We start from the raw sequence: 26,726 nt of genomic DNA, 5'->3' as shown, positions 1-26,726 counted from the left end.
AAAGGCCAGGGAGGGCCTGGGAGGGGCAGAGAAGACACAGAGCCCTGAGATTGTACATTTTAACAAGAGGAGCTATCTATGTCCAGAGCAGTTATAGAACAATAGGAGACAGCATTTCCATCTTGTCACCAGGGAGTTTAGAGGCAGAGGAGAACACTGAGAGCTGGGAGTGGCCAAGAAAAGCTGCATAGAAAGCCTGGGGTCTGAGAGGGGCAGGGCCTGAGCATCTAGAGGCCTTGGGAGCCCTACCTTGGGGAGAGGCTGTTCTGAGACAGGGAGCCACACCCTCTAAGCACCTGCCTGGTTGACCTGTGGCCAGACATCCACACACTACCTGAGGCTCCCAACAACTTGATGAGAGGGCCTGGAGGCCCATTTTGCCATGAGAGGTTAACGATTGCCTAAGAGGGAAGTAGGGTCTGATCCCAGGTGTGGAGAGTGTGGGAAGAGAGAAGAGAAGCCAGGTATGGAGAACCAGGAAGTGAGGCAGAGGAGGGATTGGATGCCTTCAAAGTGTTAGGGTGCCTGAGGTCTTGAGGAAGAGATTGCATGGCTTCCTGAGGGCTTGTATGCAGCTTGTGCTAGAGTGCAGGTGTGGAGAGTCTGGGAACTTGTAGGAAGCTGTCACTCCAATGGAGAGCTAAGTGTGAATGGGTGAGTGTGGGAGGGCCCTGAGCCCGAGACAGCAAAGAGACTAAGCAGGATTCCAGAGACAGAGCCTCTGGAGGACAATGTGTCCAGAGCCTGCGCCAGCAGCAGTGGCTCCAGTAACCTCTAGTTTGGGTCTGTGTCTGCCAAGTGGCCAACCAGAGGGCCAGGGACTTTTCCTCAAGCTTCTTGGAGTCTTTCCCAGCCCATCGGTGAACAATCTGAGGAGCCAGGGAATGTCCTCTGGGTCCGGGACGTGGCCACCTCTCTTGCCTTTTTTGTCCATACCTTGGTGGCCAATCGGACACCTTCCCACTCTTGGGCAGAGTTCACCCTCCTTCTTGGGACAGCCCAGCTCCCACATATCCACAGCAGTGCTTACCTTCCTCCAACTCCTTCTGCTTATTTTATTTTATTTTATCTTATCTTGAGACAGAGTCTCACTCTGTTGCCCAGGCTGCAGTGCAGTGGCTCAATCTCATCTCACTGCAGCCTCGACCTCCTGGGCTCAGGTGATCCTCCCACCTCAGCCTGCCAAGTAGCTGGGACTACAGGCACGCACCACCGCAACTGGCTAACTTTAAAAAAAAAAAAAATTATTTGTGGAGACAGGGTTTCACCATGTTGTCCAAGCTGGTTTCAAACTTCTGGGCTCAAGTGATCGTCTGTCTCAGCCTCCCAAAATGCTGGGATTACAGGCGTGAGCCACTACGCCCAGCCCTCCAACTTCTTTTGAGATGTATCTGTCCCAGCCCCTCCAGTCACCTGGCTTCATGCCCCCATCTGCATGCCTGCACCTGCATGCCCAGACCTCCTATTGTCCAGGGCCCTTTCTTCTGTCTTCTTCCTGCCACACCTGCCACTCAGCAGGTGACGGGGTGTGAGGAATGGCAGGCAGCTAGAGAAACAGGCTGTGGTCTGGCTCTACAAGCCTCCTCCTCCCTTCCCTACATGCCCATTGGGCAGGCAGGCTGCCTTTGGGCGATACCTGGTCCTCTTTGGAAACCCCCTTGTTGCTTAGTTTTCCTCATTTCCCCTGAGAAACAAGGCAGAAGGCACACGTGGCATCTTGGGGTGCCAGCCCCAGTCATGTCCGGTCTGGATTCCACAGTCGCTGCAGGCTGGGCTGTGTTGCTACCTTGCCTGGGTTAGATCAAGACTATCCTGAAGTCTTTTAGGTCCTGGGTTACTCTTGTCCCCAATTTTTCCCTTCTAGTTTGAATCCAAAATAAACAGCACTTCCATTTAGTCTTGTAACTTGTGCCTGAGTCTCCTAAAATTTCGAAGAGGCCGAATGGCAGTGAATACTCAGATTCAGGGCTGACTCCTTCTCGATAACCGAAAGAGCCCTGGGGCCAGGACTGAGGGACAATCAGGCCTGGAAACCTCCCACTGGTCAGGAGTTTTTGTTTCTCTTGGGAAAACAAATTAAAACCCAAACCAGCACCCCAAGGGATATCAGACAGGTATCTCCAGAGGTATTAGAGAGACAAAGTTCTGAACATCTATAGAGATGATTGAGTCATCTCTGCCACCCATATTCCAGGAAAGGAGACATGTCATTCAGATGACCAAGCCCTCTGTCACTCCACTAGGAACAAGGATTAGAACCCATCTGTGCCTAGGAAATCCCCATAGTCCATGAAATTCTCAGAGCCAGGTCACAGTTGCCTAACCATTCATTGCTGGGGGTGGGCAGGGGAAGCCACTCTCTGCAAAAGAACTGAAAAAGTAGTGCTTGGAATGTGGGTGTCTGATCAATCTTGTCTCTGCCAGGAATATTTCTTTATCTTAACTAGACATTTAAGCCTTAGGCCAAAAATACTGAGTTTTTATTTAATGGGCTTAATGGGAGAATTTTAGGCATGGACTAATGACAGGAAAAGAATTTTAGAGGGAAGGGACTCTTACAGGGTCCCTTAAGTCATGCGTGCGAAGCGTGTTACAGAGCCAGTAGGTGTAGAGCTGGCCGGTCCCTGCCTGCGGGCTCCCAGCATACAGGAGACAGACCTGAGGGGTGTGGTCCAGGCCTGGGAAGGAGGAGCCAGTGTTCTGGAAAAGCTAAGGGAGGGGTTCAAGAGGGCTGAGCAGGTCCCCGGTGAGTCTCCCTATCAGTAGAGCAATGAGACACGCTGACCTCTTACCTGTATCTGCCGTGACGTATCTGTACCTGTATCCTGTGGCCACAGTGTATAGAGACAGATGAGTCTACCTGTTGTTGCAGTGCAGCATAGGGGTGCTCCCCGGGGGAGGAACAGAGGACCCTGGGCTCAGGGGTACCTGGCCCAGACTTGGGTGCTCAGAGAAAGCTTCCAGAGGAGGTTCCTTCTGAAGCCCCAAGGGGCTAGCCAGGAGAAGGGTGGGTGAAAGTGGAAGAGTGTTCTGGGCAGAGGGAGCTACATGTGCGAAGGCACTTTTGAATACAAGTGACTGTGTTTGGCTGGAGTCTGAAGTGTGAGTGCGTGTGTGTAAGTTTGAGTGCATGCGTATGCGTGTAAATGTGTGTGAATACGTGTGTGCTCATGTACACATGCTCACACACAGAGGGCAGGGGTGGGGTATTAGGGAGGGTGGAGAGATGAGGCTGAGGTTGGGGAAGTGAGCAGCAGCAGCCACTTTGAGTGGCTGGGACTCCTTCCTGAGGGCAGAAGGGAGCCCCTGGAGGACCTTAAAGTGGGGAGTGGCAAGGTCACATCTAAAAAACTCCCTGTGGCTTCTCTGTGGAGAAAATATTAGAGTAGGGCAAGACAGGAGATGGGAAGCCCATTTGGGAAGTGGCCCCAGAGATTATGGTGGTCTACACCAGGGCAGTGGCAGGACAGATGAGAAGTTGGGGGGCCCGAGAGAGACAAAGGGTTAAATCAGCTGAATGTGAGAGTCAAGGATGACACTGGTTTCTGGCCTGGACGCCTGAGTGATGGTAAGGAAGAGCAGGTAGAGCATAGAGGGGAAGAGTAGGGTGATGAGGTCATCATTTTCTTTTGATTCTGTTGGGTTTCAGTCATTCTTTTTGTCTGAATTAAGTGATTATCATGACATCTAAAGGGTAGTGTCATCTCACCTTTCTTCAATAGGAGGAGGGCTGTGAATTCCAATTCACCAAATGATGAGGCCTCAAAGATCAACCAGACTTCAGGGATGAAATCAGAAGCTAGAAACGCCTGTGATTTAGATCAGGGCTCTTGATTCTGATAAACCTTTCAGTGTGGTGACAATGTAGGGCGAAGAAAGCCCTGGCTCCACTCTCATCAGTGACTATGAATAATTAAAAACTAGTTTGAATCAGTCCTACCAGTGTAGAACTCCCATTCTCCCACCAGCTTACTGTCGAGAGGATTCTCTGACACTGGAAACTGTGTTGGCTTTCACCCTTTCCTACGTATCTGGTGTGTACCCTGGGACTCACCCTCACTGACTGCCAGGAGAGTGACAAGGGCATTCATGGCCCCTCTGCCTCCCTCCTCCCAGGTAGAATAGAGCAGGGAGCCAGCCTGGACTGCTATTTTCACCCTATCCCTTCTGCTGCTCCAGGTGGAAGACTTAGGAGACCTTCTGTCATTTTGGGAGGGCTTGTTGGAGTCAAAGTCTCTGTTCCTTCTCCAGAGCATGTCCAGCAGCATCACCCTTGGGTTGTTCATTTAGAATGAAAAAGAAGTACGTGGCCACAGAGGGGAGGGTTTCTTGGGCCATAACCTCACGCTGTAGATCAGGGTAGGTATGAAGAGCCTGGCTGGATGCAGTGGAGGCATTAAGCCATATGGAGATGGGGGTTCCTGCTCCTCGATCTTGCTGAATAGCTAGTTTCACTCAAGCCCTTGCCCACTGGGGCCCTTCTTCTTGACCGACTCACAAAAGACTGTTCCTTCTCAACCTCACTTCTCCGCAGCCCAGAGGGAGCGCTTGGCCCTACTTTGGTTTTCCTGGTCCCTGGGCTAAGACAAGAAGTAATCCAGACCCTTGGGGTCTAGTCTTCCAGATCTTACCTTGGCAGAGGGAAAACTGTGTGACCATACTTTGTCCCAAACAAGCAGGTGTTTTCTCAGAGACAAGGGTGCTTCTAATAAGAGCCGGAGGCCATCTGTGTCTATGAGAATGGCCAGTGGGACTGGGTCACTCTCTGTGAGATCCATAGCCTACAGTCTGTGACTTCTTGGGGATCTGGGTCTCTGGAAAGTTAGACCCATGAGTGAGGAGAGGAACTGGAGCTGAGATGGGGCCTGGCTCTGGAAGAGGCTTGCCTGAAGCTCCCTTTTGACTCCACATGTTCTCTCTGAACCTGGATTGGTTCCATTTATCTTTCTTGGACAGTGAGCCAGACAGACTGTTTTGTGAGCCTCTGGCTGCCCACCGCCTCTCAGAAGAAGCTGAGGACAAGGACCATCTCCAACTGCCCAAACCCAGAGTGGAATGAAAGCTTCAGTTTCCAGATCCAGAGCCAAGTGAAGGTGAGACATGGAGGACTGCACCTGTCTGCCCTGTCTGCATTTCTACTCCCGTCTCGCCCACTTGTCCTTCTGTTTGCCTCTGTGTTCTTATGCCTCTTTGTTTCTCTTTCTGCCTACTTCTTGTCCTACAGACCTGTCTTCCCACTTACGTACCACTTCCTTCTGCCTGTCTCATGTTTGCACCTCTTGAGTCTATTTATCTTTCTAGCTTTTTCTCCTGGTCTCTCTTGTCCTAATTGTTGCTGAAACTAGGTGTCTCTTAATCCAAAACATTGTGTTTCCAGAGTCTTCTCCAAGCAGGGGAATACACAGAGTGGAAGAACCATTCTATTCACTAGGTCTGAGGCCAGTCTAATTCCAGCCAGAGGGTTCTCTGTCTCTTAAATTATTTTCATATTGCTTTATTATTTCCATTTCTTTGGGTGTGTATTCTTTTATTTGTTGAGTTGTTTCATAGGATTGGTCTTCAGATACATGATGACTCTAAGTTGAGTTCACATCTCCCATGGGATAATTATCCTTTGAGCATCCTGAGTTGTGACAGCCTCAGAAGAGATCCCTTAAGACAAATTTGGCCTCATCATAGTGGCATCAGCCCCAGTCTGGAGGTGCTTGAGGCTTGACAGCTCCACCTTACTGCCTCCATGTTTTAGGGATACTTATTTATTTTTGTTATGTGATGTATCCTTTTTGTTTTTAAGAAGGGCTTTGTACTTATTATTTTGTAAATACCTTTTCTATCATACATGTGAGTTTGGTAAGGGAGGAGGATTTGGATGTGGGTTCAGTCTGCCATCTTGAAATCAGAATTTGAGCTTCCTTTGGATTGTGGAGCTGCTGGGTTGGTTCTGGGACATACTTGGGTTTCTAGTAATTACGAGATCAACAATCACATCCAGTTGGGAACCTCCAGAACCAACTTGTGTCCACTAGATGTATTTAAGAGGCAGCCTCAACCCACCTCTCCCAGTATCCTTGGATCAAGAGGCCTCAGAGATTAGTCCATGTCACCTGAGAACATTGACCTCAGAGTTCAGCCAGACGACAGGGTAGCTGCTTTGGGACCATCCATGAGACCTTACCAGGGGCTGATGAGTCAAAGGATAGAGTTCACATACCTCACCCCAATCCCACCAATTATCAGAATCCCTACAAGCTTTGCCACATCACTCCCTGGAGTGTTAGATGTTAGCTTCCCTGATCTGGATTTTCTAGCGCCAAAGGGGCTGTCTTCAGCACCCAGGGGCCCAGTGCTGGCCACATTCTATATCTTGGCAGGGGTCTTGCTTGCTCTTTCCCATCCATCCTTCCCCTCAGGTGAAATGAAATCCTTCCATACTTCACAGGTCTCTACTAAGCTTGTAAAAGAGGCAAAATTCTCTACGAGGAGAGAGAGTAGAAGGCCAAGAAGGCTTCAGGGAGTTGAAAAGGAGGGAATAGACACTTTACTTCCTTAATTCATTTCTCTACAAATGTCTCTCACGTCTAAGCAGGGACTTCTGGGCTGTCTCCCTTCCCCCAGACCTACCTCCTTGCTAGGACAGAGGTCAGGCCCCTTGTTCTGGGAAGGGGTCAATGCAACCATGGTAACCAGACTGGCATCCTTCCTTCTCCCTAGAACGTGCTAGAGTTGAGTGTCTGTGATGAAGACACAGTGACACCAGATGACCATCTCCTGACAGTTCTCTATGACCTCACCAAGCTCTGTTTCCAAAAGAAAACCCACGTGAAGTTTCCACTCAACCCGCAGGTGGGTGCAGGGTCCGGGCCCTCAGACTCCGGCCTCATAAAAACCTCATAGCTGGTGCTGATTCCCACGGGTCTTCTCTGTGTACACAGTCAAGTTGAGAAAAGATGGTGCTGCTGGTTTAAATCCCAGCACTGTCACTCACTATGTGATGCCGTGAAAATAACTTCCTAAGTTTCTGTTTCCTCATCTACAAAATGGTGATCCTAATACCTACCACAGAAGGTTGTTGTGGGACTTAAATGAGAAACCATAATTCAGGCAACTAGCCGTGTTCACAGAACACAGTGCAGATGTAGTAAGCCTTGGTTCCCTTCCCTCCTTTTCTTCCCTCAGAGTCCCGTTGCTGGGATGGCCCCAGGAACAGAGGACAGATGAGGGTAAAGGCGGGAGAATCTGCAGATCAGAGACAGCTGGAGCTGGAGCCCCCAGGATGCTGTCCATTCAATCATTCAACCAGCACTTGAGTGCCTGCGAGGGGCTGGCACTGTTCCAGACACTGGGTCCCCTCGGGAACTAGCATCCCTGCCCTCACCTAGCTTACATTCTGGTGGGGAAAGTAAGGCCCAGTGAGGCCCTGGCTTGCCTCCAGTTACACAGCAAAAGGTGTGAGGGACTCAGTGAAGGAAGGAATGGGCTTTCTGAAGGAGTATCTCAGTGCTCCCTTGCCACAGGCACTGAGCCCTTTGGGAAGGCAGAAAAGCAGTGGGAAGCCAGGGAAGTGACAAATGCACAGGGAAGAGGAATGCACATGCTGGGCCTGGGGGTCAACTCCATACCTCGACCTCCCCTGGGCTGTCAGTGATGCTCCTGATGTCAAAGACTTGGGGACAGAGATTGGCAGAGGAGACCACAAGCGCACTCCATGGCAGCAGGCAGCCGTGGGGGAAGGACGGAGGCAGGTCCACGGGGCTCTCCAGGAGGCAAAGGGTTCTGGTCAGCAGAGATGTGCAGACGCCACTCACAGTCGCCTTCTCTCCCTCCCCTACCAGGGCATGGAAGAGCTGGAGGTGGAGTTCCTGCTGGAGGAGAGGTGAGTAGGCCCGGGTCCTGGGGCCCACCAAGGTCCTGGCCATCACATGGCTTCTGGGAACGAGCATTTCAGAGTCAGGTCAGCCTTTATGCTGCCCCACCCTCTTCCAGTCTCACTCCTGGCATTAACCCTGACTCTTCACGGTGCATCAGAATCACCTGTGAGCTTCTCCATAGTGTAGGAGCCCGGGCCCCACCACACTTACCCAGTTCTCCTGCCCTCAGCATTGCTTTAAAGATCTAGTACTCTGGCCAGATAGCCTGCCAGGCCCCCTGCATTCCCAAGGGTGGCTTCTGGGAAGAGTTCCTGCCACCATGGTGATGGGGGCCTTGTTTAGGCCCAGTTGAGAAAGAAGTCAGAGCCCAGGGGTCTCCTCCTTGACCAGAACTGTTAGAACAAACACCCCAAACCCTGGCCACAAGCAGAGGCCACCCCCTCTACAGCCAACTCTGGAACCACGTCAGTGGGAGGCTCAGGCCCACCTTGCAGGGTTCTTTCCAATCTTCTTTCTTGCCTGCTTGCCTTCCTCCCTCCCTCCCTCCCTCCCTCCCTCCCTCCCTCCCTCCCTCCCTTCCTTCCTTCCTTCCTTCCTTGCTTTCTTGCTTTCTTGCTTTCTTTTCACTCTGTCATCCAGGCTGGAGTACAGTGGCATGATCTCAGCTTACTGCAACCTCCACCTCCTAGATTCAAGTGATTCTCCTCCGTCAACCTCCCAAGCAGCTGTAATTACAGGCACACATCACCGTGCCAGGCTAATTTTTGTATTTTTAGTAGAGATGGGGTTTCACTATGTTGGTCTTGAACTCCTGACCTCAGGTGATCCACCTGCCTCGGCCTCCCAAAGCGCTGGGATTACAGGCGTGAGCCACTGTGCCCAGCCCCAATCATTTTCAATTAGGAGAATGACCCAGGATCCTGGAGATATGACTGTGCTGAGGACTTAGAGAGCTGGCCTGTAACTGGGCACTCTTCCTTCTTCTTCACCTGGCAGGGCTGGGCCCCCCATACTTGTGATGAGTCCAGGCACAGAAGGAGGATGACAGGTGGGAGATAGGACAAGAGGGCTCGTCAGCTGCCACTCGGAGAATTCTCTGCCTAGGGGATCTTCAAACTATGTGAGGGAACTTACTTCCCATCAACAACTGATTGGCAAATGAAAATCAACTTTATGTATTTCACATTGAAGAAAATCGAAGCTCTCCCCTCCAATTCTTGATTTGACAGGATGTTTAGAGAGCGGAGAAAACTCCTGGGTTGAATTAGAAAGTGGCTTAGAAAATGAAACATGTCACACTTGGTAATAAGAGTTGATCTGGTGAAACCCTGTCTCTACTAAAATACAAAACATTAGCTGGACATGGCGGCACGCACCTGTAATCCTAGCTACTCAGGAGGCTAAGGCAGGAGAATTGCTTGAACCCAGGAGGTAGAGGTTGCAGTGAGCCCAGACCGCACCATCGCACTCCAGCCTGGGCAACAGAGTGAGACTCCTTCTCAATAACAACAAAAAAGTTGATCTGGAGACACAGTCACCTTGCGCTTAATTTTGACAAGGGATGCTGTGGGCCCTGCCAGGCTAACTGAAATCTTGGAGGCTTATGCTCTCAACTTTATAACACAAGGGCAATTAACATTCACCCTCTCGGCTGGGTCAGACCAAGTTAATGCATAAGTTCAATAAAGCACAGAATGGGGAATGGATCATTTTTGCTACCAAAACTGTTATGTCGGCTCTAGCTGGCAGGTTGCAGCCATTTCTTGCAACCTATTTATTCTTCTAAACCCATGCATTTACATCTGGTTGGACATAAAAAACAGTTATCCTTAAAAACAAAAATTGAACTCTCCTACTCTTCTAACCTATAAATCTACTTTTTTTTCTGGACATTCTGTTTCAAATGTATGCCAGTTTCCTCCCTGACAACCTGTAAGGCTGAGGTTTCTGAAGCTAATATTTTTTATGAGAACAAAGAAGTCTCTGATATTTTGTTATTGACCCTCTTCACTCCCTTTGTCACCATTAGAAGAAACCAGTCAAGAATGCTAGAATTGACCAGGAGTTCTCCTTTTGTTTTTCAGTCCCTCTCCACCTGAGACCCTCGTCACCAATGGCGTGCTGGTGGTAATTGTCTTCCTGGGTTCCTGTCGCTCCAGAGGCCACAGCTGGCTGCTGCTCTCAGGGGAACAGGACTAAGGGAGAAAACACTGGGCCCAGCTTGGTCTCTGTCCTATCCTGACCTCTGCAGGAGTTAGACTCACCGAGGCCAGCCAAATGGGGCACAGGCAGCACTGGGGCATGAGCTGGGGCTTCTGTACAGAGGGAAGAGGTAGCTGGGACATCACACTGGCCTGGCACTCCATATCCCAAAAGTGACCCTTCCCCTTAAGAACCTCCCCAATAAAAGAACCCACTAAGTGCAGCCTCCTCTCAGACTCAGTCTTGGTCCTGTACCCCACGACCCCAGTCATTCTACAAGTACAATTTACCTTTTTTTTTTTTTTTTTTTTTTTTTGAGACAAGGTCTCACTCTGTCACCCAGGCTGAAGTACAGTGCTGCGAACTCGGATCACTGCAACCTCTGCCTCCCGGGCTCAAGCACACTGCCATGCCCAGCTATTATTTTGTATTTTGTGTTCTGTAGAAACAGAGTTTCGACATGTTGCCCAGGCTGGTTTCAAACTCCTGAGCTCAAGCGATCTGCCCACCTCAGCCTCCCAAAGGGCTGGGATTACAGGTGTGAGCCACCATGCCTGGCCTACAAGCACAATTTCTGTATTAAAAATTGTTTCATAGCCAGTCACGGTGGCTCATACCTATAATCCCAGCACTCTGGGAGGCTGAGATGGGGGGATCACTGGAGCCCAGGAGTTCAAAACAAGTCTGAGTAACATAGTGAGACTCCATCCCTATAAAAAAATACAAAAATTAGCCAGGCATGGTAACATGTGTCTGTAGTCCCAGCTACTCAGGAGGCTGAGGTGGGAGGATCGCTTTAGCCCAGGAGGTCGAGGCTGCAGTGAGCTGTGATTATGCCACTGCACTCCAGCCTGGGTGACAGAGTGAGACCCTGTGTCAAAAAGAAAAATTCGTATTTTAGCTGTTGGTATAGCTATTTTAATTAAATGCATCCAGTGCCTCAGGGTTCAAGGAGACCTCTCCCTCAAAAAGAAGAGTCTTTGGGAACGCGTGACAAAGGAGTATGGTCTGCCTCGGCACCTTGACAAGGCTGTTTTGTTGGAAGCTCTCACTCTGAAAGGCCAGAGTTGAACATTCCCTCAGGTCAGATCCCCGACCTGCACCTGAGGACCTGACCCCTAGTAAACTGTGACCGTGGGTCCTAGACGTCCTAGGACAGCTTCATGGTCAAGTGTCCTACCTCTGAGTGAGATGGCATGCCTTGACTGGGTTCAGAAAACGTGGTCAACACACTCTGCTTTCTCCAGCATCAGCCCAGTCAGACCAATGCTGAATTTATCCTCTGGTCTTTCCTCTCCCTTCAGCCTGGAAGAGCAAGGAGGTGGCTGGTACTCAGACACTCAGTGACCCTCCCTTGTTTTTTGCAGTCTCGACAAGTCTCCTGCCTGGAGGTTCATGCACAATCCAGGAGGCGGAGGAAGAGGGAGAAAAGTGAGCTGTTTTGCCTTTTCTGCCTACTGGGGGACAAGGGGGAGCTGCTTCCGAAGCCCATGAGCATCAGACTCCGCCTGGTCCGGGGCTTTCCTGGGCTCAGGGGGACCAAAAGCTTGGCCGCAACTCCTCAGAATCATCTCACCCCCAGGGGTCACGAGCCCCTGGCCTCCCAGCCTGCTCTGTAAAGGGCATGTTCTCCCAAGCACCCACATAACCCTGGAATGTCCCGGGTCTGGGGTCCCAGTGCTGCCCCCTCTGTCCATGCTTATCTGTGCCGTGCTCTGTCGGGACCTCAGAGTGCCTGGGTCAGTGAGGTGGTCAGCACCCGATGCCCAGGGCCCGTCTAACTATGCGCCTTCCTCTAGGCAGACCACAGCTCACAAAGGGTCCTAGCACTTTAGAGCTGGCAGAGACCTAAGAGATCCATGAATACCATACCCCCACCCTACTCCCCGCCGCCATGTTGCCCATGCCAGGCTACCAGACATGAGGGAAGGAGGGAGGATAGAGGAGGCATCTACCTCAAACTGACAGTGTGCCGAGGGCCTGCCTCCTCGGCAGCGGGCAGGTTACTTTGGGGCATCTTCTGGCAAAGCTGAGCCAAGGACTGGTCCTGAGGACCTTGTCAGCATCTCAAAGGGTTTTCTGGGGACTACGTTTGTCCACATCCTCATAAAGCTCATTAAAATGCAGGTTCCTGGGCCCTGCCCTACCCTATAGATCGACAGTCTCTGGGGAATTTGAACCAGTGCCCCAGGTGATTCTAAACTCCTCCTGGACACCTCCAGATAGGCTTTTTGCTGGACCAAGTTGCGGGTGGGGAGTGAGAGGCTCCTGGGGTCTCACCCTCTTGTCCTCTCTCCCAGTGAAGGACCTTCTGGTGATGGTGAGCGAGTCCTTTCAGAACACCCAGCGTGTCCGGCCTTGCTTGGAACCCTGCTGTCCAACCTCTGCCTGCTTCCACACCTCTGCCTGCTTCCACTACCCCAAGTACTTCCAGTCCCAGGTGCACGTGGAAGTGCCCAAGAGTCACTGGAGCTGTGGGGTACAAGGCGGCCGACACTGGGGAAGGTGTGGGGGACTGGGGCAAGTGGGGGGTGCCAGAGGAGTCCCCCCAGCCCCTCTCACAGAACCCGCCCATCCCTCCAGCTTTGCTGCTGCGGCTCTCACAAGAACGGCCCCATCAGCCAGCCCCTCGACTGCCTTTCCGATGGTCAGGTGATGACCCTGCCTGTGGTGAGTGCCTGGGTCTGGGAAGGGCCCTTGAGTTACTTCCCCTGGAGCTCCTGTGGCAGGGAGATGGGGAGAGCCTGGGGAGGGCACAAGAGGGAAGGTGGCTTGTGAGGGTCTCCCTCAGGCAGGACGGAGGAGTCTTGTGAGGCAGGAGACTGATGAGCTACAGTGTGGTCCAAAGAGTGTGTGGAGGCTGAGTTGAAGATGGTGGGGAGATCGTGTCCAGAAGAGGGAAGCAGGGATGCGGTGCCTGTGTGTGCATGTGTGTGCTGAGTGGGGTCTGGGTGGACAGTGTGGATCTGGGGTCACTTGGCTCTGAATTGTCACCTCTGACAAGCTTTTCATCTTTCCCTCCCCAGGGCGAGAGTTATGAATTACACATGAAGTCTACACCCTGGTACAGTACTCACTTTCTGTCCGTGCCTCTCACTCGTTCATACTAGTGTGTGTGCAGTGGTTTCTCACTGTTTTGATTTGCATCTCCCCTATGGCTGCAGATGTTGAACATCTTTCCATGGGCTGATTGGCATATCTTCTTTGGAGACATTTCTATTCAGATCTTTTGCCCACTTTTTATGTGGGTTATTTGTGTTTTTATTGTTAAGTTGTAAGGGTGTTTGACATATGCCAGATATAAATCCCTTGTCAGATATATGATTTGCAAATATTTCCTCTTATTCTATGGCTCATCTTTTCACATTCTTGGTGGTGTCCTTGGAAGCACAAAGGACTTTACTTTTGATGAAATTTGTTTTTTTATCTTGTCACTTGTGCTTTTGGTGTCACATCTAAGAAACCAGAAATCATTGCCTAATTCAATGTCCTGAAATTTTTATTTATTTTATTTTATTTTATTTTGAGATGAAATCTCACTGTCGCCCAGGCTGGGGTGCAGTGGTGCGATCTCGGTTCACTGCAACCTCTGCCTCCTGGGTTAAGCAATTCTCCTGCCTCAGCCTCCCCAGTAGCTGGGATTACAGGTGCGCACCTCTACACCTGGCTAATTTTTGTATTTTCAGTAGAGATGAGATTTCACCGTATTGGCCAGGCTGGTCTTGAACTCCTGACCTCGAGTGATCCACCCTTCTCAGCTTCCCAAAGTGCTGGGATTACAAGTGTGCACCATCGCGCCCGACCAAGGTCCTGAAAATGTATTCCCATGTTTTTTTTCTAAGACTTGTTTAGTTTTAGCTTTCACATTTAGGTCTATGATCAATTTTTAGGTAATTCATCTATACAGTGTACAAGAGGGGCTCAACCTCGTTTTTTGGCATGTGGATATCCAGTTGTCTCAGCACCATCTCCTGAAAACAACATTGTTTTCAGAAATCTTGACTGTCAGAAATCAAGTGGCCATGATTGCCATTTACAGTTTGATTAGTTATTTGCCCTTGGAAAAGCTCTTTACCCTTACTGAGTCTCCGTTTTCCTCATCTGTACATTGGGAGAATAACAAGGATCCTGTGCATCACTGGGTTGCTCTGAGGATCCAGCTAGACAGCACGTATGAAGTACTCAGTAATCCATCTGACAAGTGGGATGCTCAGCAAATGTCAACTAACGTTATTGTTATTATGGTTGTTATATGATTATTTATTCCCTGTTGAGGCCAAAGAAAGAATTATTTTCTAACAGCTGTGTCTGCAGCCCTGTGCTAGACAAAGAGGAGACATGATGGAAATCTCCCAGGCCCTGCCTTCAAGGAAATGTGGCTTTGTTAGTGAGCCAAGGCTCAGTTGGAAATGGTCGAGGTACATTCATCTGGAGTCACTGGGGAGCTGGGCCTCAGAGGATGCACAGGCTGGAGGTGGGCAAAGGGAGGACACTTCTGGTGAAGGCAGGTGCCTGTGCCAAGGCCCGGAAACAGGACTGCTGCTGGGGGCTCTGGGACCTGACCCAGAAGCGTCAAGGGTAGTTTCAGGTGAGCTTGGAGAGGTCGGGCAGGGTCTTGGATGCCAGGCCAGGAGCCTGGACTTGTTTGGGGCAGGGATGTGGTTCAAAAAAGAGGACAAGCACTGGGCATGTCACAGAGGCTCCTCCCCACCTGCCTGCAGACCTGTGAGGTGACACGGTGAGATCAGGGATGTGACGGTTTTTGTCAGTTGCACACACACACAGGATAATTGTTATTCTGGGAGCAGGAAGAGCTCATTGAAGAATGTGAGCTTCATAGGAACAGGGAGTTTGTTTACCTAGCACAGAAGAGTCCATACCATGGGGCCTTGTTCAGAGGGATTTGGCCAAATGATCTCAGAGCCTCTTGTCACCCATGCCTGGTCCTAGGCTAGAAAAGCCACCTGGGGGAAGACTTTCTGGACCTTCCAGATCTGGCCGAGGAGACAGAGGACTCAAAGTGTCCCTAATGCAGTGCCAATGGTTATCTTTTGTTGAGTACCAGCTTGCATGGTGCCGGCTAAGGCTTTCGGGGCTTTGCATTTGTTATCTCTTTAAGTGCTGAAGACAGTGCTGAGAGTTCAGCACGATTCCCCCATTTTACAGATGAGAAAGTAGAGACCCAAGGTCGCAGAAGTGGTCCCTGGCAGAAGTAGGCTTTGAGCCTAGGTCCAATGGACCCTAAAGCTGTGTCTACTCCAGTGGAGGTAGAGGCTGCAGGCCCACTACAGAGTCCTCTCTCCCTCCAGCCCTGAGATGCCGGACGTGCGGCTGGGCTTCAGCCTGTGCCCAGCAGAGCTGGAGTTTCTGCAGAAGCGGAAGGTGGTGGTGGCCAAGGCCCTGAAGCAGGTGCTGCAGTTGGAGGAGGACCTACAGGAGGATGAGGTAGGTAATCAGGGGTGTGGCCAGCCTGCGCCCAGCTGGTCCTTCCAGCACCACGCCCTGCCAGCCAACCCAGGCCCTGCCCTGCCCCAGGCGCCACCTCTGTGGATGCTTTTACTGCTGAGGTACAGGTGCCCTGGTGAGAGCTGTGCTGGAAGTGATTCTGTTTTATATTCACAAGGGAAGGGGAGAGCGAAATGGAGAGAGAGAGGACAGAGCCCCAGCGGCTCCCGCCAAGCATTAAGAGCCCCTGCGGTGGCTAAAGGGGCCTTGCCCAGGGACAAAATGCCCTCCTCACCCCAGCCAGGAAAACATTTTAAGCTGTACCACCTCCTGCACCCCACACCTCCACCCAAAAGGCCTTAGGTCCTTCTTTCCCCTGTTGTCTCTCCTCTCAGACCTGCACAGGTAGACACACCCCCAGAAATAACAGCACTAGGAAGCTGGAGAGAAACAACTTGCACTCCAAAGGTCAGCCCCTTCTTCCCGCGGGAGCAGATGGTGGGCCTCTGTCACAGCCCTCTGTTGCCTCCCTTGTGTGGACCAAGGCCCACACTCCCTGGGCAGCAGGCAAGCCCTCCAAGCGCCTGCCTTCTGAGGCTGACCCTAGGTGAGGACAGAGACCTGGCAGGTGCCCGAGGAGGACATAGTGCTTTAGCCAATGGAAGGCTCTTACAGCCGCCACTCAAATGAAAACAGATGGAGTGAGTCTTGAAAAAGAGCCCCTCTCTCCCTCCTTTTTTTTTTTTTTTTTTCTCCTTGAGATAGAGTCTTGCTCTGTCGCCCAGGCTGGAGTGCAGTGGCACCATCACAGCTCACTGCAGCCTCCACCTCCCAGGCTCAAGCAATCCCCCTACCTCAGCCTCCCAAGTAGCTGGGACTCCAGGAACAAGCCACGATGCTTGGCTAATTTTTGTAATTTTTGTAGAGATGGGGTTTCCCCATGTTGCCCAGGCTGGTCTTAAACTCCTGGGCTTAAGCAATCTGCCCACCTCGGCCTGCCGAAGTGCTAGGACTACAAGCGTGAGCCACTGTGCCTGGCCCTATCTTTAGGGAAACATTCCAGGGGTCTCTTAAACCTCTGTCGACCCAGAGCTGGCAACCCTGCTCCTTCCCACATCACCAGTCCATTGACTCTTGGCCTTGCCATACAGTACCTGCTGAGCAGGCGCCATGTGCCAGGCCTGGTGCCTACATCAGATCCAGCTACAGAAGATGTTGGTTTCTCCCATTGAGGGATCGCACATTAGTAGGGTTCTTGAACAAGCTGCCCACTCCCCTCGGACCCCAGTTTTATCACCTGTTAACTGAGGGCTGGACTAACAGTGCTGAGAACTCTGCCAGCCACAGCTTTCTGTGATTTACCAATACCAAGCCTGTGTTAGGCTTCAGAGTCCTTCACTGACACCAATCACTGGGTGTGGAGCTGAGGTCTGTTTCCAGACCCACTGCTCTGTGGAAAGGCAGGTGTCAGGTGGCTCAACGCTGCACTCCCTGCCCTCTGTAGCCAGCTCTGCCTCCTCCATTGTTCGAAGCTGCTGTCATTCTGAGTCTTCTCCCAAGCTTTGCCTGTGGAGCCTTCCCCATCCACCTGCCTCTGTGTAACCCCAGGTGCCGCTGATAGCCATCATGGCCACTGGGGGTGGAACAAGATCCATGACCTCCATGTATGGCCACCTGCTGGGGCTACAGAAGCTGAACCTCCTGGACTGTGCCAGCTACATCACTGGCCTGTCGGGGGCCACCTGGTAAGGAGACATGAGCCACTGTCTGTGGAGTCCAGAGCAAGCTGCAAACAGGCTGGCCTGGGGTCTCAAGTGAAGCTCCTCCCTGCTACCCAAAAACAAAGTTACTCCTGAAGCCTGGGAAGTGCCCCAGGTGCAGCGGTGTGGCCTTGGACATGGAGCTTGACTCCTTGGAGGCTCGGTTTCTATATCTGCACAGTGGGGATAACAATAGCTCTAACCTCATGCAGGGGGTGTTGTAAGAGGCTCTCCCACTACTAAATATGCCAGAGACACTGTATGCGCTGGCCTTTCGTGGTGTTACTGTTTCCCTGGGGCTGTGGTATGGACCCAGGAACATGACCCCATAGTGCTGGGGACATGCAACGGGCAGGGCCCTGTGGCTGAGCTCCCTCCTGCTCACCCTCTGCTGGTGAGCAGGGCCGGGAGCTGAGCACTGGGTTCCCCCACAGGGAGGCCAGGGTGAGGTCAGCTTCCCCACAGAAGGCACAGTGCCTGCAGCCCACTGTACCTTTAGGGACCCACAAAAATAGATTAATTTCTTTCAAAATCAGGATCGTTTCATTAACAAACTTAGAGGTTGAAGAAAATGTTTTAATAAATAATATGAATACATTTGTCTTTATATAACAGAGTCATGAAATATAAATTTTAATTTTTTTATGTGGCCAGGTATGGTGGCTCACATCTGTAATACCAGCACTTTGGGAGGCAGAGGCAGAAGGATTGCTTGAGGCCAGGAGTTCAAGACCAGGCTGGGCCCCATAGGGAGGTCTTGTCTCTAAAAAAAAAAAAAAAAAAAAAAAAAAAAATCAATGTTTTTTGTGGGGCCCATCAAAATCGTCCTGTGGCCCTGGTTCAGCGTGGCCTATCAAGCAGGACCGTGTCCTGTCTGTGACTGGTGGGCCTGTGAGCCCCAAAGTCCCTTGCTGTGCCTTGTATACTGGAGGAGTTCTGGGTAGCCCCCATGTGAGCAAGTGGATGTGAATGGGCCTTGGAAAGCCAAGGGCTCCTGTGCCACACACTTCCCCAGGGGACAGAAGCACCAGCCCAGGTGGGACAGAAGGAGCTGTTTGCCTCTTGCTAAGCACTGGAGTCACTGCTTCCTATGGCTCATCTTGTTTCTTCCTCGCAAAAACTATGAGGGAGGCGCTGTCGTTATTTTTCAGCTGGAGAAACAAAGTAATTTGCCAGGGATGCTCAGTTAATGAGCAGTGGAGTGGAATTTGAACCCAGTCATGGGCCCACATCCTTAACCTCCACGCTAAATGGCTGTCCCAGGTAGTAGGCTAAGAAGGTAACTTGCTTCCAACAGGTCGAGGGGCACCTGTGTCCTCCTGGACTATTGTGCGATAGACAGAAAGCAGGAGGAACTCAGGCCCAGCCAGCGTGGGATGGGTGGGGCCCCCTGGCCTGGGGAAAACACAAGGCATATTCTTTTAAAAACTCATTTGCGATGGCTTCTGGAAGCTTTTTTAAAGTATAAAATTAGTGGGTGAAGCTTATGGAGAGCAGGGTGCTTTTTGTTGAAAAGTCTCCTGACCACCTCCCACCTTCCCAAAAACAAGTCCTGTGAGGGAAGAGGCCCGTTTCCTTAAATGTGAAGCCGCAGACTAGCTCCACTGCCAGGGAGGTCGTTCTCGGGCACAGAATGAAGAGGACCCTTCCCTGTCCTGACATAGAAAAGCTGGATCCAGGCCAAAGAGAGGCAGACTGAGGCCAGACCCAGGGCTAGCGGGATCACCTCTTTGTTTTGCTCCCCCTGCAACCAACATGTAAGTTAAGAGGAGAAAGGGAAATAAATCCTCATTCAACATGAGAATTACAGGAATTAACGTGGCAGAGTAGAAAGAGCCAGGACCTGAAATCAGCCAAGGCTGGGTTTCAATGTGGGCTCCAGCATGTATTTTGTGCCACGCACTGTTCTAACTACCCCACATCACCTTAGCTCATGTAGTCTTCACCAGAACTCTATGAAGCAGGTACAATTATTGTAATTCTCCCCATTCCACAGACAGGAAAACTGAAGGGAACAGTGATTAAGTAGCTTGCCCAAGATCACAAAGCTAGTGAGCGGTAGAGCCTGGCTTGATCCAGAAAGATCTGGATCTAGAATCTTCATCGTAACCACTGTTATGCCTGGCGCACAGTGGGCATTCGAGAGCTGGTAGCACTTGTGATTATGAGTAATAATGTTCACCTTCCCCTGCTCCTCGCTGCCTGCCAGGCTTCTGCCTCACCCCTGCTCTCCAGGTTCCCCTCCTGGCAGGTTAGGGTTCCCAGTGGCCTGCCTACCTTCCCTCCTGCCCGGGTCCAGGACTGATCAGACAAGGGCCAGGGCAGCCCTGTCAGTTGTGCTGTCTCTCTCCAGGACCATGGCTACTTTGTACCGGGACCCTGACTGGTCCTCCAAAAACCTGGAGCCTGCTATCTTTGAGGCCCGGAGACACGTGGTAAAGGACAAGCTACCCTCCTTGTTCCCAGACCAGCTCCTCAAATTCCGGGAGGAGCTCCGGCAGCGCAGCCAGGAAGGCTACAGGGTCACCTTTACAGACTTCTGGGGCCTGCTGATAGAGACCTGCCTGGGGGACGAGGTAGGCGCTCAGCTTCTCCCGGGCCCCACCCTGCCCTGGCTGATGCCTGGCTCTCTTTCGTCCTCAGGGGAGTCAGGACTTTCACTGCTCACAGGGAGTTAGGTTAGACCTGCGGGAGTATCCTCGGGCTGGAAGACCCATAAGGTGTCGGAATCTAAGCCGGAGGAAGGTGGTGGGATTGTCTCCCGTGTACCCTTTAGAGGACGGCTGAGACCCTCATGTTGGAGGCAAACCTGCCTGGAGGCAGCACGTCCTCTGAGAGCCATGCCAAGACACCTGAGAGGGAAAAATGGAGATGAAGCTGGGGAAGACTGGAGAGCAGTGACGCAGAGAAGCGACTCTTACCCTAGGGGTGGGGAGAGGAAGAAAGATCAGGCGGCAGCATCCCAGACCACGGTGGGGTCTGCAAGGCCTTTGGAGGGTCCTCCAGCCAAAGCTGGCTGTCACAGGAGTCCCGCGTCCCCCAGAACGGGCCAGCCTCAGTATTCCTGCCCCACTCAGTCACAGGAAGTGCAGCCTCAGCACAGACTCAGCTGTGGATTTCAGAGCACAGCAGCTGGGGTCCTTAGTCAATAACACTCTCTGCAGTTGGAGGTCTGCGGGGCTCATTCTTGTAGCCACCAATGGGCCCAGTGAGGTTCCTTCCTATTCTGAGATCCAATGATCTGACTAATACGTGCCCAAGAAGAGGACCAGCCTGTGTTGGGTGGCTGCTGCTGTGAGAACTGTGACCCAACCAGGCTGGTCCTTTTCCTGGACAGTTGGCAGAGCAGAGGGATCCCCAAGGGGTGTTGTGATCCTGGACATCAGGGTGGGCTCAGCTGACACCTGTGCCCTTTAGGCTGCACAAGCTGAGATGAACCAACTTTTGCTGTTGCTTGGCCCCAAAGGAGAGCTTCCCACCTAACCTCTATCCAGGCCTATGTTTCTCTGCTCCACTCCAAAGGTGTCTGGGGAGTTCTGAATTCAAATGAGAACTTGCCAGAAAATTATTGCAGCAATTATTTTTTATAATAGTAGGTCCCATCTTCCAGAAGGCCAGACAGTTTGAGCAACTGAGAATGACTGGACCCTCATCTTCAATCTTCCCTCATTCCTTCAATTAAATTACTTGAGTACCTCCTGCATGCCAGGAACTGTGCTGGCAAATGGGGATCCAGAAAGGAATTGGACATGGCTTCCAACCCGAGGCGCCCGCCACTTCTGATGGATCCCACCCACCCTGCCCCTGTTACAACCCACCACCTAACCTGTCCTCCCTGTGAAGCAGAGCAGGCAGAAGCCAAGGGCGTCAGCTTTGGGATTCAGGCAGGATGGGGTTGAAATTCAGGCCCTGCTCTTTACTATTCCTTAAGTGGGAATTACGTCAATAAGTGCTAGTTAACATTTTCAACAATATTGTAACAATCGTGAGTGCCGCATATGATGAGGAGGAAGCACCAAGTCTTCCGACATCAGGAGTCTCAGCATTCTGGGGATTTGGTCGGAAAGAGCTGGGTTCCCAGGAAAGCAAGGGCAGGGTTGATGTTGAGAGGCCTCTGCTCTTGCGCTCTGGCCAGGACAGGAGCCCCTTTCCCTTGGGCCCCCTTGACAAAGAATGTGGACCGGCTCTTCCCTGAGCCTGCAGCTTTACTACCAGGACAGTCGGTTTTGTGATGCCCAGATCTCTGGGCCCAGTGATGACCCTGTTTGCTTTCAAAGGAGACCCACATGTCATTGGGCATATGCACGTGTTTGCCATTCCATACGGGTTCTGTAGCCTTCACACACTTGAGTGACCAGGGTTGGTCACCCAGAAGTCAGCTGCTTGGCCTGGGGTCAGAGCCTGGGCCTCTAAGACCTGGATTCCGCCTTGTCTGCAGTGGCTGATTCACTTTGGGAGGCGGCCTGTGGCCCGGGCTGATCAGCAAGGCTCCCCGCTCCGGGGATTAGAGGGACCTCAGCCACCATCTAGTGCTCAAGTCCTAAGTCTTTTGTTAAAAAAAAAAAAAGAAAGAAAAGAAAGGGAGGGGAGGGGAGCAGAGGAAGGGAAACTTCTTTTTCCCCCAAGTTTTTACCCCTCAGTTGAGGGAGCTCAACACGCCAAGCTGATTGAAAAAGAAAATGGAGCTGCTAAAAATGGAGCTGCTCCAGTTCTAGCAGAGGGAAGACGGTGGGGCAGAAGATGGGCAGTGCTAGCCTCTCCCACCCCTTCCTCTTTATCTGCTCACCCCCGAGACCAAGACCCTGGGACTCTGAGGGACTGTCCTAAACTGCGGATCCAGTCCTGGCCCCTGTCTGGTGGTGGGCAGCCTGAGAAGGTGGTTCCTATGCCATGGGTGCCTTTTCAGAGTGATTTGGCTGGTGTCAGCTGGGGCCGATACAGCGCCCCGGTGAGCTCAGGAGCTAGGAAGTGGCTGCAGGGGTCCAGATTGTCCTCTCATTCTGCACTGCCTCCCCCACAGCCTGGGCTGCTGCTTCTCTTTAACCATTTTGTTTCCTTACAGAGAAATGAATGCAAACTGTCAGATCAGCGTGCTGCTTTGAGCTGTGGCCAGAACCCCCTGCCCATCTACCTCACCATCAATGTCAAGGATGATGTAAGCAACCAGGACTTCAGAGGTAACACCAGTGGCTGGTGATTTACAAGTGTCGGGGGGGGGGGGTCCCTTCTTGGTGGGCAAAAGCACCCATCACCTCCAGGTCCCCCAATCCCATCCATCTTTGTCAACCTTTACATCCAGACTGTGCACACAGCTGGAGAAATCACCTTTGCTATCCCAATCTGCACTGCTGCAAGGGTGAGGCCGACAGGCACTGTCTGCAGCTTCCCTGGGCATCTGTTGGATGGGACTGGGGAAGACAAAGGTTGTGAAAGGAAGACATTTCTAAGCTGCCCACAGGGAGAGACTCGAGAGACCTGCCCTGCTTCAGGGTCAGTTTTTGTCCCATTCAACAGGCTCTGAGGTGCAAATGAGCCATCCCCCTTGCCAAGCTGAGCCTTACCATGCCAGCAGAAGCCGGCCAAGGGTGCCCCCATGTGTCCTCTGGGGGAACTGCGGTCTCCCTGTCCCAGGCTTCCCAAGGCCGCAGCCAGTGCCTGCAGGCAGGAGGGGGGCCCGGCTGTGTGGACAGCTCCCTGGCCCGAGACTGACCCCCTGTCCTGCTGCTTCATGTGCAGAGTGGTTCGAGTTCTCCCCCTACGAGGTGGGTCTGCAGAAGTATGGGGCCTTCATCCCTTCTGAGCTCTTCGGCTCCGAGTTCTTCATGGGGCGGCTAGTGAAGAGGATCCCGGAGTCCCGAATCTGCTACATGCTAGGTGACTGCCTTGGAATTGGCAGAATGACAGGGGGCTGCTGTCTCAGCGCTGGGCCGCCCTGGGTTGGCCCCTGATTATGTGACACTCGGCGCACTTGCCAGCATTGCCGCATCCTAGGAGAGGTCCCAAGTCACTGGGAACCAGAGTTGGTCGGGGGCCTCTCCCAATTTCCTGGTCTCCAGCAGTCTCCCTGCTGTCTGCTCACTCAGCACCACACTGGGAATAGCAGACTCAGACGGAAGCTTGTGTAACTCCCACCCACTCCCCATCTGGCTTCAGGCAGCAGCGTGCCTACTTCCAGGGGCCAACCCATACCTGGGACCCGAGGGTCCAGGGAGACCACAGGGTAAGGGGCAGGGTCACCAGGGAAGCCTGGCCCAGCCTCCCACCCTAAGAGCCTCGGTCCTTCAGGAGCCGGGCCTACCTAATGCAGGACCCACTCAAGTTCTTCCCTTCAGAGTCTTAGCTGTGCCCGTCAAAGGGCTTCTTCAGAAACAGACCCACATTCACAGCCCGAACACGCCCTTATTTAAATCAGTTGTCTGTGCCCTCCCCTTCTGTCTATCCCAAACCAACTCATCCTGGAAGATCCACCTCAGTCCCATCACTTCTTCCCCCAGAAACCCCCAGCCCACAGTGGCCTCTCCTTCCCCTGAACACCTATGCCGTTGAGCATGTGGTTTAGAAAACTATAGTCAAAACACTTGGGCTTGAACTCTGAACTCTGGCTTCTCACTCACTTGCCAGCATTAAATCCCTGCTGAGGTAGTGAGGGGAGGGAAGGGAAGAGCTGAAGACTGAGACTCTCAGTCACTGTGTTGAACTGCACGGGGAAGGGGAGAGGGACATGGAAGTCTGTCCTACCTGCGGAGCAGCCAGGCTTGTGGGGGCCGGCGGGGAGTGGGGGAATCAAGTGTGAGTGTCGGTGGGGTCTGGGGCTGTGGGGTGGAGCTGCTCATGCTGGCCCTGGCTCCCAGGCCTGTGGAGCAGCATCTTCTCCTTGAACCTGCTGGATGCCTGGAACCTGTCACACACCTCAGAAGAGTTTTTCCACAGGTGGACAAGGGAGAAAGTGCAGGACATCGGTGGGTGACCCCCGGCTTTCCCTCATGGCTGGGTGATGGGTGACCCCCGGCTTTCCCTCATGGCTGGGTGATGGGTGACCCCCGGCTTTCCCTCATGGCTGGGTGATGGGTGACCCCCGGCTTTCCCTCATGGCTGGGTGATGGGTGACCCCTGGCTTTCCCTCATGGCTGGGTGATGGGGGGCGGGGTGTGGATCATGAACTGAGGACGAGGTCCCCTGCCACATGTTTCCGCATCGTCCCCTACGGCCTAAGACACAGGAAGGCAGCTGAGGCTACAGTGTCTTCCCTGACTGGAGGGGAGGGTGACTGTAGGTGAGTGATGCCTGTGCCAAGGCCCAGAGGCAAGGCTCCCAGCACCCAGGAGAAGTGAGGAGAGTAGGATTTATGGCAGTCACAGGTCGCTCTTTGAAACTCCCTGTCCTCTCCAGGACCCTTCTTACCTGTCTCGCTCCCTCTCCCTCTCTACTGCCTCCCCGCTTTCTCCATGTCTCTCACCTGGGTCCTCCTAACCCCAGTGCCGGGGCCTTGAGAGCCCAGCAAGGAAGGTATGAGCTGCTTTTACAGTGCTCACCCCTGGGTGCCAGGCAACCATGTGGGGTCTTCATGTAGGCAAACTGGGGACCCCACTTCTCATGACCTGCCCTTCATCCCTCCCTCCCCTGCAGAAGACGAGCCAATCCTGCCCGAAATCCCCAAATGTGATGCTAACATCCTGGAGACCACGGTAGTGATCCCAGGGTCATGGCTGTCCAACTCTTTCCGAGAAATCCTTACCCATCGGTCCTTCGTGTCTGAGTTTCACAACTTCCTGTCTGGGCTGCAGCTGCACACCAACTACCTCCAGAATGGCCAGTTCTCTAGGTGGAAAGGTAACCCTACCTGGCTACTCCTTGAGGCCTGCCTCCATATGGAGGAGGAAGATGTGGATGTCAAGGCTGCCATGGAGAAAGAATAAGCAAACTTCTCTGGCTATGTTCACTGGGACAGGCAGCCCTCTCCCCACCGTGTTTTCCACATTTGGTGGTGTTGTCTTGAACACTGTATGGGTCTGGCAGCAGGGAGTGGTGTGGGTACTTAACTCACGGCATCTGTACAGCAATTCTATACAGAATCTGTACAACAGTCCTAGCAGGTAGAAGTTGGCCCCATGTTATAGATGGGGAAACAGGGGGTCTTCCTTTCTGTAGTTGTGCTCTGGGGGTGCCCTTTAATATGAGTGGTGCCAGGCACAGTGACTCATACCTGTAACCCCAGCACTTTGGGAGGCCAAGGCTGGAGAATCTCTTGAGTCCAGGAGTTTGAGACCAGCCTGGGCAATATAGTGAGACCCCATCTCTTAAAAAGAAATTGTTTTTAATTAGCTGGGCATGGTGATGAGCACCTGTAGTCCCTGCTACTTGGGCGCTGAGACGGAAGGATCATTTGAGCCCAGGAGGTCAAGGCTGCAATGAACCATGATCACGCCTCTGCACCCCAGCCTGGGCAATAGAGCAAGACCCTGTCTCAAAATAAATAAATAAATAGATAAATAAATAAAGATACAGTGAGTGGTGCCCCCTTGGAACTGGGCAGGGATGGCCCAGCTCAGGAACCCAAGTGGTAAGCAGCAGAGCCAGGCCTTGAACTGTGGTCCTGAAGCATCAGCTCAGTGCTGCCCCCTCTGGTGCTGAGGCTCTAAGACATTGACCTTCACCTTCTTTAGTATTTTAATTGGCCATGGCCTGCAAATGGCTGCTTGAGCCTGACCTGTTAAGCCTCATCCTCACCATCTGGGGCCAATGCGACAGCTGACTCAGGGCCCAGGGTTTACACTATTTATGGGTGGTCTTAAGCCCCTCACACTCCACAAGTATGAACATCCCATAAAAGACTAGCTAAAAGCCCAAGATAGCGCTATTCTTCCTCAGCCCACCCAGAGGGCACTGGAACTCAGTGGGCATCCTGGTCAGGCTGAGGCGAAGGACGCTCCAGACAGGGCACTCCATCTCCCGAGGTGCCTCTGTCCATTGACTGAGGTCAGGGCACCAGGTGTGTCGGTAACGGGAAGACTTGGCTTTCAGACACAGTGCTGGATGGTTTCCCAAACCAGCTGACCGAGTCCGCAAACCACCTGTGCCTGCTGGACACTGCGTTCTTTGTCAACTCCAGCTACCCGCCCCTCCTCAGGCCAGAGCGAAAAGTCGACCTCATCATCCACCTCAACTACTGTGCTGGGTCCCAGACAAAGGCAAGTGCACAGCCTCCATCCTGAGCACGGGCTGCAGCCTCTCCTGAGATGGGCCCCGCCGTCAGCGGCCTCACTCACTGTGAATTGGGAAGAGGCACGCTCTCGACAACCCCCAGACAGCATCAGAGAAATCCAAGCAGCAGTCATGATGGGCAGCCAGACACCCAGACTTCATGGGCCGCCAGCCGGCTCTCACACACCACGGGGCCCACGTTGACTTAGCAAGTTCGAATTTTACTCTTGCCTTGGAGCATTTGCCATAT

At 52.5% G+C, this 26,726-nt stretch overlaps 1 protein-coding gene across 2 annotated transcripts in view; it reads left to right on the top strand.

Moving 5' to 3' along the window:
* Positions 1-26,726, top strand: part of PLA2G4E (phospholipase A2 group IVE) — a 37,522-nt gene that overhangs the window by 8,145 nt on the left and 2,651 nt on the right. For both annotated transcript variants that reach the window (XM_010369069.2, XM_010369070.2), the window contains exons 3-18: positions 4,957-5,093; positions 6,712-6,843; positions 7,833-7,873; positions 9,953-9,995; positions 11,438-11,501; positions 12,371-12,549; positions 12,654-12,740; positions 13,097-13,134; positions 15,380-15,515; positions 17,124-17,260; positions 19,629-19,851; positions 22,338-22,452; positions 23,012-23,149; positions 24,127-24,234; positions 24,902-25,105; positions 26,297-26,463. In XM_010369069.2, the coding sequence (XP_010367371.2) occupies positions 4,957-5,093; positions 6,712-6,843; positions 7,833-7,873; positions 9,953-9,995; positions 11,438-11,501; positions 12,371-12,549; positions 12,654-12,740; positions 13,097-13,134; positions 15,380-15,515; positions 17,124-17,260; positions 19,629-19,851; positions 22,338-22,452; positions 23,012-23,149; positions 24,127-24,234; positions 24,902-25,105; positions 26,297-26,463 (1,949 nt within the window). The remainder of the gene's footprint in view (positions 1-4,956; positions 5,094-6,711; positions 6,844-7,832; positions 7,874-9,952; positions 9,996-11,437; positions 11,502-12,370; positions 12,550-12,653; positions 12,741-13,096; positions 13,135-15,379; positions 15,516-17,123; positions 17,261-19,628; positions 19,852-22,337; positions 22,453-23,011; positions 23,150-24,126; positions 24,235-24,901; positions 25,106-26,296; positions 26,464-26,726) is intronic.

This window comes from Rhinopithecus roxellana, chromosome 17, assembly GCF_007565055.1.
Source record: "Rhinopithecus roxellana isolate Shanxi Qingling chromosome 17, ASM756505v1, whole genome shotgun sequence".
In the NCBI taxonomy this organism is placed as follows: domain Eukaryota; kingdom Metazoa; phylum Chordata; class Mammalia; order Primates; family Cercopithecidae; genus Rhinopithecus; species Rhinopithecus roxellana.
Note: the sequence above shows the minus strand (reverse complement) of the source record. Positions and strands in the feature narration are given on the sequence as shown.